At 38.4% G+C, this 15,169-nt stretch overlaps 2 protein-coding genes across 5 annotated transcripts in view; one reads left to right on the top strand and one right to left on the bottom strand.

Annotated features, from left to right (window-relative positions):
* The window catches only part of LOC134543535 (formin-binding protein 1-like), a 244,063-nt gene that overhangs the window by 131,235 nt on the left and 97,659 nt on the right, over positions 1-15,169 (bottom strand). For all 4 annotated transcript variants that reach the window (XM_063388376.1, XM_063388377.1, XM_063388378.1 and 1 more), the window contains exon 2: positions 3,303-3,418. In XM_063388376.1, the coding sequence (XP_063244446.1) occupies positions 3,303-3,418 (116 nt within the window). The remainder of the gene's footprint in view (positions 1-3,302; positions 3,419-15,169) is intronic.
* Positions 8,894-10,630, top strand: LOC134529435 (variant surface antigen E-like). Its single transcript, XM_063363528.1, has 2 exons — positions 8,894-9,144; positions 9,409-10,630. The coding sequence occupies exons 1-2, from the start codon at positions 9,142-9,144 to the stop codon at positions 10,084-10,086; spliced, it is 681 nt and encodes a 226-aa protein (XP_063219598.1). The 5' UTR covers positions 8,894-9,141; the 3' UTR covers positions 10,087-10,630.

Raw genomic sequence — 15,169 nt, 5'->3', positions numbered from 1 at the left:
GTATGAATTTGGCAGTTTTTTCAAGAGACACTAGCAGTGCTGTAATCCATAAGCATTGAAATTGAAAACACAAAACACAAAATTACGTCAAGGATACGTGATGACGCGAAAGTTGTGCGGCTTGGCAACACTGCCCAGTCTGGGCGGGAGGGAGCAGCCGGCCACCCTCGCGAGGACGTGTCCACACCTGCCCACCTGCACGCCGCTGGCGTCCCGGGTGCAACACCACCGACCCAGCCCTCGGCGCACGAGTCTCTCGAGCCTCTCGAGCCTCGCCAACGTCACGATTTTCAACATTACTAACCACATTACATATTTTCCTGATTGCTTTTTATTATTTTTATTTAAAATTAACTGAAACATTTCGTACAGCTCACTGAGAATACTACAACCAATAAAACTGAAGGATTATGAGGAATAAAGTCATTACACAGAACATGGTCGTAGACGAGCAGCTAGCAAACCATCTAATATAGTCGTAGCTACGCAGTGCATTCTAGTTGATCTGGACGTTTAAGAATCGATTTGGCAGTCATCATGAAAACTTCGACACAGCTTACCTTACACGTCTTCCAACTGACAACACATTCTGACCAGTTTAGTATTACAATCCCTTTCTTGGATGAAATATTTCAAAATAGTTAAAATGTGTAGCGAGGTGGCGCAGAGGGCCCGGGATAGAATCTCGATATCCAGTTTACCCGGAATCACTCCATGGTTCCTAACCATAGACTATGCCAGATTCATTCCGCAATACCTCTGGTGTGTCCTCAGTGACATCATCTACCAGATAAAAGACAAAAGGCAATCGAAAAAACTTAGCTATTTTGAAACACAAACTGAAGAAGCATCTTTGTAACACCTACTAAGCATGATCACTCCGACTATTGCATGCATTATGCATGACTGGGACTAATGAAATGCGATTTCCCTTCTCTTAAGATTGGCAACGTCTGACTTTTGCCCTTAATTTAATTGCAGCAGGTGTATGATTAAAATTAATAATTTATAATATAAACGTTTTTTTAAATGATTCATGCAATGGGTAATTTATATTTAGTACAAATATTTTTGGACGACCCAGAATGTGCCCGATGACGGAACGTGATGTGGCTCAGACAATACCGCGAACAGGAAGGAAAGGGTGGAGTGCAAGATGCCGGGCTGCAGCACTATCGCGCAGGAAGCGCCGACCGCCCACGACGGCGCGACGCTCTCCGCTTCCTCCGCTATCACTCGCGCCCCGCCCCGCCCCGCCTCGCCCCAAGTCGTCCGGTTCTACGTCCCAGGGGGCGGCCGCCGGGTAAACATCGATGAAGTGCAGTGTTTGCACTGTGGGAAACAGTTTTAATGGCGAGATGCGAGAAGTGACTTCCACTACGTTACAGCACGCTGTCTCCTGGACGGGAGTGTCCAACCCGCTGGTGCTGCGTTCGCGAGCCTACGTCACACCGTCGCGTCGGTCACAGTGACTAAAGTTCTTGTTCTTGGTGAGAGCCCGAAACCCACAATAGTTCAGGGTTCCCACACTCTTTCTCTACTTGAAACTCCCCCCCCCCCCCGGTTCCCTGTCAAACCAGACATAATTTCCCTGTCCCAATCACTCTTCCAAAATTACACAACTATATTAAACTAGAAATGTATTTGTAAACACATTTCAACTGCACACAACATGTCCAACTGACCATAAAATTTTTTCCCTGCAAAAACACAATGTGCACTATTGTCATTTCTATTAATGCAAAGCAACCAATGCATGCAGCAAGTCTGAGATATAGTACCTATGTATTTTATAAACTTTGAAACAATACATTATTGATTTAAGATGTTAACGACATAGGACACCACAGCGACAGACGAACTCAACGATGATACTAAGGTCATAATGTGGACAACACAACGACAACACAGACGCAAAGGTGAACCCAGCTATGTAACAAAAAATATATACTGAACACCACAACGACTGCACAGACGAACACCACAACGACTGCACAGACGAACACAGTAAACTTCCTACGACAACAGAAGCGATCATTCGGGAACTGAGATCTGTTCATGTCCTCAGGCTGTAATTGATTTTCTTCTACAACTGCATAATAGAAATAAATAATTCTAAAGCTTTGGTTACTATAGAGGTTTTTATAATGTGATTTTAATAGTTGTACAGCCAAATTTTTTTAATGTGTTTATTTTATTTATTTTTGTTTTGTTTTCAAACCTTTATTTTATGAAGCACAGTTTGCTATATCTATATCTATATCTATATCTATATATATATATATATATATATATATATATATATATATATATATGTGTGTGTGTGTGTGTGTGTGTGTGTAATACACACCATATTGACTATTTTTTTTGCATTCATGTCTTCCTAATAAAAATATCAAGTCATTCAGATCCTATTACTGTTTTCACCCCCGACGCAGATGGGTGTTATAATTTTAACGTGTATATCTGTGTATCTGTCTGTGGCATCCTAACTTCCAAACGAACGAACCAATTTTGATTTAATTTCTTCTTTCTTTGTTTAAAAGGTGACTTGATCGATAGTGGTCTTAGCTATGATTCGAGAAAATATGTTCAGCCGTTTGAAGATCATCATTTTTTTTTTTAGTGAAGGGATGTGAGCAACTTCCACAGGTATGATCGATTCCAAATTTGGTATCCTGTTACTTACTGATATTGCAAGAACATGGTAACCTTGACTTTATGAAGTATAGTATGAATGGTGTAGTACGGCACAGATTACATTAAAAAAAAAAAAGAATGATAAAGGCGATGATAGTGTTTAATGCATTTTAATTTCTAATAGTAGTTTCAAGTGAGAATTGCAAAGTCGGGAGTATTTAAAATTTTTAATTTAAGTTTTATTATATCCTCGTCAGTCATGCACGACCTCTCCACTCTTCTTAAATGTCGCACGTGCACGCGGTTTCATGCTGGCGGGATGGCGGGACGTATAAGATGCTATAACTGGTACCGACTCCGTGCTCGCAAATATGAGTAGGTGTGTCGTACTTGAACCAGCGACCTTCAACACACGTGCATGACGCGTTGGCGAACACTATATACATGTATGATATGTAATGTGGTTTCCCGAAATTAATGTCACACAAATACTGGGATGATTCCATAGAACAGGCCATGGGGCCGATTCTTTCCCCCTTGACTTGGAACGTGAACCTAATGTAATTTCCCTAAACGAATGTACGACTGGTTCTCGGCACAGAGACGGGGGAAGGTAACACAATGGCAGTGAACGGCGGGTAAGGTTTGCAGCGGTGACTCACTTCAACTTGGCCGCATAGTCCAGCTCGATGGTGCAGCGGTCCCGGATGAAGTGGCCGTACCTCTCCAGGAACTCTATCCCTTTCTGCGTGTGAAGTGATAAGTTCTCATACTGGTCCTGCAACAATTGCCACACAGTTCAAGTTGTCGAACAACACGTCTCACTCGCTGCTTCTTGTGACTACAGTTTCACAGCCATCTAATCAGAAATAAATTGTCTACTGCTGGCGACCTGGCGTAACATGCAATATATCATAAAAAAATACATAATGCAAAATTTCGTAGGAATATAACTTCGAAAATTAAAACACATTAAAAAGTAAACATTTTTTACAAACATCCTGTATATAGTTACGCTCATCACTGACTTACTGACTCTGTAACGCCAAAGATATGTATACCTTGGAGAAAAGCATAACATGAAGCACAAATATTTAGCAATGGCGTATGTCCAAAAACTTACATCAAGTCATGCACTCCCATTGCACAAATCTTTCAAAGATAATACAAATATTTGACTTTTAAATAGAGATGTGCATAAAATAGAAAATAAATTTGTAACAATAGAGTAATATTGTGGAAAACGCCTTAATTGTTGAAGTGTTTGTTATATTCATCATTTTTCGATGCCTGCTTTCCGAATATCTATGCTTATAATTACTAAAAAAAAAAAAACTTATAACTCAGAAAGTTTAGCTCTAACGAAAAAAGGTTAATATGTTTCCCTTTTTGTAAATCAAAGTTTACATCATACGGAATCTTTTTATGATATTTTGAATTCTGTAATTATGCCCTTTTCAATAAAAAAAATATTTTTAAGTATGCTTACATCTTTGAAGTTTATAATTTTATTTAAAAACTGTTGGTATTTTTGTATTTTATGTATATAATATTTGTTTCTATGTCCGAATTTTTTTCCGCATATATTTTGTAGTCATGCCCGTTTGAATATTTATATTATATTCTTAATTTGTGGTCACTTCATTTCTTGCTGCTAAAGTTATCGGTTAATTATTGCACAGATACATTTTTGTGTTTTTTTGCGTGTGTGTAATTATTTCAAATATTTTATCATATATATATATATATATATACACACACACACATATATATATATATATATATATATATATATATATATATATAAATAAAACAAACAATATAATATACACACACGAAACTTTTATTAAGAATTCAATTTCTTATAATATTTTGGAAATGGAAATTCATATATATATATATATATATATATATATATATATATATCTATATGAATTTCCATTTCCAAAATATTATAAGAAATTGAATTCTTAATAAAAGTTTCGTGTGTGTATATTATATTGTTTGTTTTATTTATCATTTTTCAACGGGCGCCTTACAAATAACTAGTAAACCAATAAGGATGCATTAGATTTTTTTTTTCTCGAAACAGTTTCTACACTTAAAAAACCCGAATTGACATAAATGTTGGAAGTCACGGGTGATGAGTAAATGGAATATTAAGTTTTAACGCCACGTTCTATTATTTCATCTGTTTTACTTCTGTCAATATTTTTTGGACTTTAAGTAATAATTATGTTGGTAAAGAAATATTTAAAAAGAAAAACATTTTACTTTTATTTGTACAACAAAATAATGCTAAAATAAATATGTAACGAACGAACAAATCATATTAAATTATTTTTGATTTGATACCAGTCTTCAAGCTCTTGGCCCACTGTGCGACGACCTCTACGTTACGTTTCCCAGTCGCTTTAAAAAAAATCGAGACTAGTGGCCCCCGAATCAAAACACGAAGCTAACGATGATTTCCACATACACAAATCGCTCGTTGAATGTGCGCAACATCGTACTCTTTGAAGTGTGGCCTTGACCAAGAAGGAAAGTACAAAGAATAAAACAGTTTGCAGCAACCACCAATTTGCCCGGTACTGGAATGACTAATCGCGCTGGGCACAGGCCGAACTGACTTGCAGTTTTTTTTCCGTTGACGGCTCGTCTCCACAGCACTACGCCGTAACCTTGACGTTTGATAATCTGTAGATAACTATACAGAAGTTATGCATTGCCCGTCTGTCTGCACCAGGATTTCCATATCTAAAAACACTCGCAGTCATTTTTAACATTTATTTATAGACACGATACACGTGTACAAACAACTATTCCGACTTCACACTTGATATAGTTAGCGCTGCAGTTTCTGGACAAGTCAGCCGGAGATCAGGGTTGTAAGGCATGTCGGAACGGACGTGTTTATACAATTCTTGGTGTTTTAAATGCCATGCCGAGATCCACAAACCACTAAGTCAAAGAAAACGTATATAAACATACATATCGACATTGTGAATGTCGTTTAAACGTAGCACGTAAAAGACATGGTTCGGGGAGTAAGTGGATGCGAGCGTGTGAAAGGGGGGGGGGGGGGGGGGGGGCGCGCACCTAGTCACCGGGGAAACTGCGTTCGCCGTCACGTCCGGAGGGGCAGGCGCTCCGCGGACAGCGGTCCCGGGAACCGGCCCGTGACGCAGCGCCTCGCTATTCTTAGGCATAGAGCATAAACTACTCAAGATCAACCACTTCTAAACTACGCAACGCGCAATAACGCAACGCAAATATTGTTCAACTGTCAACTTTCTTGCGTTTCCAACGGAAATATTGGAAGAGAAGTGTTCCCAAAACGGAGACTTTTTTTTGCATAGAAGCACATAACGTTTTCACTTGTTAAACTTACACACAATGACAGTAAATAAAACTTTTAAATAAAATAGACAATATATTTTGTTTCTTAATTAATGTAAAACATAAATTTTATTTATAATGTTTTACTATTTTAAGCTAAGGGTTGGTCAGGTCTTACGACTTGCGTCCTTTATAAGACTGTACTTTTCTTGCATTGGTTGTTGCGTGTTGCGTAGTTTATCAACCCGGCCTTAATCGTGAATCGTGCAAGACACCACGTGATCACTCACTTCCCAACAAGGCGATCAGGATTTTTTTCTCTCTCAAGTGGAGGACGGTGCCGTGAACAGTATTACATATTTTGTCGTTTAACGTCTGTTTCCACGATGCATTCCGCTGCTATTCCATCTCATCCGGTCCTTAGAACCTTGACTATAACGAAGCGTACAACACCCTGCATTACACATTGTACGGTCATGCCTGGTGACTTAGACGACACATCCACGATCATAGCGAGCACATAACCACACTTCCTACCCACCAGGCCTTACTAGGGGTCTTTGATGGCCTTTAACCGCAGTGGTATCGTGCTCACGAGACTCCATGTCTCGATACAATTCACGAACACCGGGTCGGTACCCAAACAGCTCGGAGCCTCTGTGCTAAACTTTGCCGATACTCCTCATATGGACGCGATTAATAAGGATGCATGTGTTTCCTTAAAAACAAAGTCACACTAAAAGCGAATGCACCACCGCGATGATAGCGACGCCTTGCCTCGTCATGCCCAAGTCAAACATGGCTTATTTGTCACTGTTCAAGGCCGCAACTGTGGGCAGTAGCAAGCACGCCACGAGCGCTGCTCCTGTCGCTTCGAGGCGCGAGATCTTGTTTGTCACCTCTCTAAAGACAACAATCACACCTGGCGACCACTGTTCGCGAAACTATAAATAACCCCATACACAATGAGTATAGTTATCTCTCAGTCACGTGAATCCTGATCGGAAGAATATAATGAACGATTAAATGAACTGAGTATCGACACAGCTCAGTTTTCCATTGTCTCGACAGTATTTCCTTCAAGTTATATCAGTTATTCAAAAAGATTAAAGTTAATTTATTTTGTTACCACTTCACGATTAGCATATGGTTCAATCCATGGGCGAAAATATATAGGATTCCCGGGGGGGGGGGGGGGGGGAATAACGTTTATCATTCGCATTTCACAGTCACGATTTTGCAAGCTCAAGCGGGGCCCCTCAGACAGGAGCTTTGAGTCCAAGAGGGGCCCCAGCCCCCGGGATCTACGTCCATGGTTCAACCCAAGAGACCTTACGTGGCAGTCTTTCAAAACTATTAATGTAGTTAGAATTCTCCAAACCCCACAGCTTGGGAAGGGTTTTGTACGTTTAATTAAATTAAATGAGTTACCTATTTCTATTTCACTTCGAAGCGGCCATCCCGTAATGTTCCACGCAACTGACGGGACTGAACGATCACCTGAGCGAATTGTCAGTTGTCCGGAGAGAACTGAGGTCCTGAGACTCAGGCCGAATACCAGAGTTACTGCTGTTAATCGTCAGACATAACGTCACACATGGAAAACTGACACATAAATTTGGCGTGTATGGTCGGTCCACTATGGTGCCCACCTATCTAGGCTTCAAAAAAAACCACGCGATTTGAAAACTGCTCAAGATATTTTATTGGTAGTTCAGACACTTGCACTTAGACGAGATACCGCGCTAGTTGCGCCAGCAAGCGTCAAACTTATCATCCTGCCTCACAAACCCAAATACACACCCCTGAAAAGCGGGCCCCTTAAGGAGCCCGCCTCGTCAGGGGTGTATGTGTGTTAGTGAGGCGGGATGATAAGCGCGACGCTCGATGGTATTTCTAGCGCGGCATAGCCTCTAGGCTCAAGGCTCTGAACTGGCACGTAGTCTTTTCGTCGTCAATTGATAACTGTGAAATTTGTGCGGTGACCGAATTTTTATATTACGGGGAAATGAAGATAAAGGTGTAATGCAAGTCCCTTAAGTGCTTTCAAGAATCTGTACCACTTGTTTTACACATAAAAATTACTCTGAAAACATGTGTTTTAGCCATTTTAACTCTTCTAGAAATACAGTTTAAAAACATGATCCAAAATTAAAAGTACTTTTCGGGCCTCAGCGAACTCTTAAAAGCTTTTCGGGCCTCATCGAACTCTTAAAAGCTTTTCGTAAACATACCCCACTCGGATATCTTGAGTAGTTTTGAAATCGCGTTGTTTTTCCTGAAGCTCTGCACACCGTGTGTGTGACCAGGTAGGCGGGCCCCTTGAATGGTCGACCAGTATCATCTCCACTTTGTACTGTTTGTCAATATTATATTTAAACTAGCTTTAGCATACACACTTTTTTTATTTCAATATAACGTCCACGCATTTTCGCGCCGAGGTTCGACTAGAGCAGGGGTCGGCAACCTGCGGCTCGCGAGCCACATGCGGCTCTTTGGATGTGAAGCTGCGGCTCTTTAGTTCCATACGCAAATATTATTTATTTTATAAAAAAAAACATTTAAAAATTGTTCTAAATTGATTAACGAGGATAAGGCACCATTTCTATCTCTCAGCCACTTGTACTCGCTTTTCACCGCCCCCCTCCCCCGTGACACGCGTCGTCACTGTCGTCAGTCCGGCGGAAGCTCTCGAATGACGCCAGCGTCGGATGTTTCTATGTAGGTTTTAATTCGCTTTCGACGCAAGACAGTTTGGTGTCTTCACCAGTGCTTTGGCTGTGACGTATAGTTTGTTGCTTCTAGTAGAAGGTATGTATGTACTACATATATAATAATAATAATAATAAACCGAAGTAAAGGTAGGTAACATAATAAGTATTATATTTTTAAAATACATAGTATACGTAGGGGAGAGTTGGGTAAAACAGGGTAGTTGGGTAGAACGGGGTACCACTGTTATTTTCCGTACACGTGCTGCTATCTGTGTGTACGTTTGGTAAGTTACTCCTCTACACGTCGTCACTAGAGTGAGGTAGTATGAAGTGTCGCACAGTATTATTTCGTGCGTAATAATGGAAATTACAAATTTATGATGTTTCACTAAAATGTTTAGCGTGTATTGGCTATACAATATTTAATCAGTGGTTGCAGATATATTTTATGGTAAGTTGTATTCAAGTAAAGTATTATATTTGCTATGTTGTGCCATAGTAACCGATGTAATTGACGGGTGTTAAGATTTTCTGTTGTCGTTTTTGCTTGAGAACCTGCATGTAGGGTAAAACAGGGTACACAGGTAATGGGTAAAACGGGGTAGTACCCCGTTCTGCCCAACCAGTTTCCTGTTTTAACCATTTTTTCGATCAATTGTGCAAATGACTTTTAAAATTAAAAACAGTTTTTTTATGGATACTAAATGTTATACAGAGTTACCTACAGTACATTTATACAGTCACCCAAAAGACAACAACTGACCGAGCTAACCCCAGACCTTCAGAACCGAGTGGAAATGACACTGTCGGTGATATTCCACTAACTGCTGCAACAACTGACCGAGCTAACTCCAGGCCTTCAGAACCGAGTGGAAATGACACTGTCGGTGATATTCCACTAACTGCTGCAACAACTGACCGAGCTAACTCCAGGCCTTCAGAACCGAGTGGAAATGACACTGTCAGTGATATTCCACTGACTGCTGCAACAACTGACCGAGCTAACTCCAGGCCTTCAGAACCGAGTGGAAATGACACTGTCGGTAATATTCCACTGACTGCTGCAACAACTGACCGAGCTAACTCTAGGCCTTCAGAACTGAGTGGAAATGACAGTGCAGGTGATATTCCAGTGACTGCTGCAACAACTGACCGAGCTTACACAAGGCCTTCAGAGTCCCATGGAAATGTCAGTGTTGGTAATATTCCTGGGACATCTGGTTTGGTATCTTCACCAACTGAATCTCGTTTAGGCCTATCTGATAAAAACAATCGTAATGCTTCATCAAACAGTAGCTTCACAATTCCACCGACTACAGTGATGCCGATTCCCCATGCCAAAAGAAACCTGCATAAGGAAGAGGACGACGACGTGGCAAGGCAGCTGTGCTGACCGACTCGCCATATAAGAACGAACTAATTATTATTCAGTCAGCTTCACCAAAATCTTTAAAAAGGAAAAATGCTGGTGTGTCTAAATCTCAAAACAGTTCTAAAAAACATAAGAATAAAGAAGACAGCAACAAATCCATACCAACAGTAACTTTGCGTGTGTCTGATGATGATGACGTTCCTTGCATGTATTGCGCTGAACAGTTCTCCACTTCAAAATCAGCCGAAAGTTGGGTGCAATGCTTAAAGTGTCATTCTTGGAGCCATGCAGGATGTGCTGGTGTAGACACAGATGACTATAGGCCATTTGAATGTGATTTCTGCCAGTTTTGAATATAGACTCTGACCTTATTTTGTGTTCTGACGGGCCTACTAAGACATATTAGGCTAATTAAACAATCATATGTTTTGTCAGATATTTGGGTTAACCGCATATGCAAGGTTGTGTTATAGATAATTAGATTATGCTATTAGACTAACCACTTCCTCAAAATTAACAGTGTTATGTTATTGTTGTTCAAACAATGTTTGTGATTTTCCGCAAACCAATGTTTTGTGAAGTTTTACTGCAAATACAGAGGAACATGTAAGGTGAAGGCTTATAATTAAATTTTTTTTAATTCTCATATTTTTACTGACAATTGTATTTATTTGTCATATTACATGATGTTCAGAATTTTTTATAATGCACATACGTAATCATTTAAAAATCTGCTTTCTGTACCCCGTTTTACCCAACCAGTTGGGTAAAACAGGGTAGTGTGCATACATTCAAATAATGAAAAATCTCTGCAATAATAATATTTCAGAAGACACAGTACTAGTTGCAGAATTAAACTCACATTCTAATCTACGCATGCTGATGGTTTCAGACAGATACCGCAATATTAAAACAATAAATTAAAGCGATTTATACTAAGTACCCCGTTATACCCTACTCTCCCCTATATATATTTTTTCCAAATAAAATACCTAACTACTTTTTTGAAGTCAATAAGAATTGTCAAAAAAGAAACAAAAGTACTACTGTTTGATATTACCGCGAAAGTGTTTTTATTAAAATATATTTAATAATTGCTTATTTTGTTATTGATCTATTTTATAGCTTTTATTATTTAAAAATTAGCGTTTGAATAATAATTATAATTGTAAGTACCTATAAATTGTTATTTAATAAACCTATTTTCGAACTCAGGATCAAAGCAGATAGGTATTTGCAGTTTTAGATTGTTTATATGTTTGGCAATTTTCATTGATTTCAGCATAGCTGGGCATAACACCGTTACTCGTAAACTATGTAACTAATATTTGCCAAAATTTAAAAAAAAAAAAAAACTAAACTGTGCAGACTGCACCGTGAAAAACACGTTCTGACAAGTCCGTTCGTGCCAGTCGGCGATCACCGCACACGGGAGGCGACCACAGATGCGACGAAACTATGTACTTATAGTCAATCAGTACGTGAGAGAGTGAGACAAACGGTGTTTCGTGTCTAAATTATTTATTTTAATAATTAAATTATTAGAGAATTATTTATTTTATTTAGGTAAGAATTTTAATTGGGAAATATCGATGTAAAATGTTTTTTGATAAATTATATTTCATTATGCCCAGATTCTCGTATGTATTTACGTAGTTATACGTTGACATAGTAAATAATTGCAAAAACTTGTCATCTGCTGTTTTGGATACCTAATTAATAATTTTTAAAATTCTTTATTACAGATTCACCGCAAGAATGGCATCTACAAAAAAAAAAAGAGAAGAACTGAAGAAGAGCATCGAGAATTCAATCGTGATTGGATGGAGTCGTTCGCTTTCATATGCAACTCAGATGGCCTTCCAACTGTCTCATTTGCCACGAAAAACTCGCACACAATAAGAAATCAAATTCAGAGAGACACTTCACTACAAAACATACTCAGTTTGCTAGTAAATATCCAGCTGTCGACGAACTCCAAAAACAAAAACAGCAATCAAGTTCTAGGTTAAGTAACTGGACGCAATCTACAAGTAATGTTAATCTGGCAAGCTTCGCGGTATCACTATAAATTGCAAAAAAAAGGCAAACCAATCACAGATTGTGAGTACGTCAAAGATTACTTCATACGTGCATCTGAAGAACTGTTTCATGATTTCAAAAACAAACCATAAATCTTAAAAAAAAAAATTAAAGATTTGCCACTATCCGCTAAAACAGTACAAGATAGAATAGTTAAAATGTCTTCAAATGTAACATATATGCAGGTGGAAGACATTCAACTGGCTTCTGCTATAGATGAGTCTTGCGACATAAAAGACACGGCTAAGTTGCCCTTTTTGTCAGGTAAATGTCTTCCCAAGGTCCAAAAGAAGAACTTCTAGGATTGCTACCACTCTCGGGGCAAACTAGAGGGGAAGATATAGCGAATGCCGTGCAAAAATGCCTCGAAAGATAATAATATTGATATAAATAAAATTGTTTTAATAGCAACTGATGGAGCCAGAAGTATGACAAGAAAAAATTAAGGACCAACGATTCTTCAGAGCAAAATAAACCATGAAATTCTTACGTTTTACTGCATAATGCACCAAGAAGCGCTTTGTGCCCAAACATTTTCAGCCGAAATAGTTGAGGTCACGAATTTGGTAAACAAGATTGTTAACAGCATCTTGTCAAAAGCACTCTACCATTGTCAGTTTAAAGAATTCTTAAACGAAATGGAGACTCAGTATTCCGACCTCCTTCTTCACAATAAAGTGCGATGGCTTTCCAAAGGTAAGCTGTTGAAACGTTTTGCTTTGTGCTTGAATGAAATAAATACATTCCTCAATGAAAAAGGCATTAATCACCCTGAGTTAAAGAACGGTAAATGGTTGCAAAAATTTTACTTTATGGTGGATACCACAGCGAAATTGAGCTGAATCTAAAACTGCAAGGAAAGAGAAACCCAGCCTATGTTTTGGTAGAAGAATTGGTGTGTTTCGAAGAAAAATTAATTATTTTTGCAGAAGATATTCAGAGCGGTAAATTACTTAATTTTCAATTTTTAAAGCAATATCACGATAAAACCAGTGCAACTGTTGACACGAATTACTTCAGCACAGTTATAAAAAAAATTAAATGTGAATTTTCTGACAGATTTCAGCAATTCAAAACCAACAAAACCACTCTAGCATTCATAGTAAATCCTCTCAAAACAAATAGTAACGAAATCCACATTGAGCTATTTGGAGTTAATACTGGATCTCTAGAAATGCAATTGATCGATTTAAAAAGTAAATCTTTGTGGAGTGGAAAATTTACAGAGTTTAAAAGCAAGTTGGAAGAGTTGGAGGTCCAGAATTGTATGTACGTAACGCAACAGAAGTGGACAGCTTGAAAAGAAATGCCGCGAGTTGAGGCACTTATATTTGACGCATGGAATAGTCTTCCAGATTGCTACAGTAAGGTGAAGAAGTTGGCATTTGGAGTGCTGACTATCTTCGGATCGACATATTCGTGCGAGCAAGCGTTCTCTTGCATGAATATAATTAAAAGTAAAATAAGAAGCCAACTAACAAATGAAAATTTAGAGTCGTGTTTAAAACTAAAAACAAGTTATGAGCCAAATTTATCCAAACTTTCTAAAACCATGCAAAGCCAACGCTCCCGTTGGATTTGTTTGCTCAAATGTATGTTATTGAAGTACAAGTTAGTTTTGTAAGTAAATGTTTAATTGTATTAATTTTTTACTTAAATAATAAGTGTTTATCTAATAATACCATGTATATATTATCTAATTTTTTATGAAAAAACACTATTTATATATGTATCAATATATTTTTTTCTTATGAATATATAGATCAGTTTTTTTATCAAATAACTTTATTTATGCAAGTACTATTTATTTATTGGCAAGAACACGTTTTGTGGCTCTTTAAAAACTTTGAAATTTTGTAAATTGTAATTTTTGACTCATCCGACTCAAAAGGTTGCCGACCCCTGGACTAGAGGGTTCGGGAGTGTGTGTGACGAGCGTACAGAGCAAAGTCAGCAATCTCGCCCGCCTACCGAAAATCCAAGTGAATGCACTGAAGAAAGAGAGCAATCCAGACAAGCTGTCTGCCGAGGACTTCAAATTGGGATGTTCCAACAGAAGACTTTGGAGAGTTGGTACTCAATCGATGATAAATCAGGTCACCGGGCGTCCTGGACATAATTTTTTTCTGAAACGTTGGCAGCGACGAACCAAATTTTAAGAGAAAAACTTTACTCGTTATGTAGGTTACTCTTAAAACGTGCATTTATGGCTATGGAACTTAGTATATAACAATTTTACTTTCCAATAATGATGTGTGTGTGGTTGGTTGTAAATAAAAATTAATTTCTTTCATTTGCCACTTGTGTTCAGTTGATTAAGGAACGTCCAAAATGACTAAACAAAATAGATGTTCAGGTAAGGATACCAAATTCGTAATATTTTAAACGTTCAATTTGTTTAAAAATAAATAACGGAAAAATCTAATCATTTTCTGCGTTATTATCAAGTAGCATATCTTAATATAAAGTATTTTTAATGCATTTGTGTCATATAGAAGAGAAAACTAACTTAAGAGTAATATGCTGACACTTGCGAAATTCGCGTTATTATCTAGATAGGGGCTGTAATGCATACCACTATGCACCTGAACTGCGTTCTCGTTGGACCATAAGTAGTTTCTGGTACTCCCCGAACAAGAAGCCAATACCAACTTTACAAAATTCCAATGATCCAAACAGATATGTATGTGACAGCAGCCAATAGACATTAGACACCGGCGTTTTGTGTACCGGTGTGTGGAGTTAATCCAGGTGTACCAGAAAGGAGTTCATCAAGGTGTACCAGAAACTAACGCAAGTTTCTGGTTATAAGTTATTTTGACGTAATTAGAGAAATAACAGTTTTTTTTTTATCAAATCGGCGTGTTGGCCTAATACTAGTAGTATGGACTTCTGGCTGATTGACCAATAGTCCTGGGTTCGATATCTCACCTCCAACTATTGTTAACCCTTATCCGGAGACGTGGGGTCTCCGTGACCCCAGCAAAACTTTAACTTGCTGCCATCTATGTGTCGTTCGAGG

The sequence above is a fragment of the Bacillus rossius genome, chromosome 1, assembly GCF_032445375.1.
Source record: "Bacillus rossius redtenbacheri isolate Brsri chromosome 1, Brsri_v3, whole genome shotgun sequence".
NCBI lineage: Eukaryota > Metazoa > Arthropoda > Insecta > Phasmatodea > Bacillidae > Bacillus > Bacillus rossius.
Note: the sequence above shows the minus strand (reverse complement) of the source record. Positions and strands in the feature narration are given on the sequence as shown.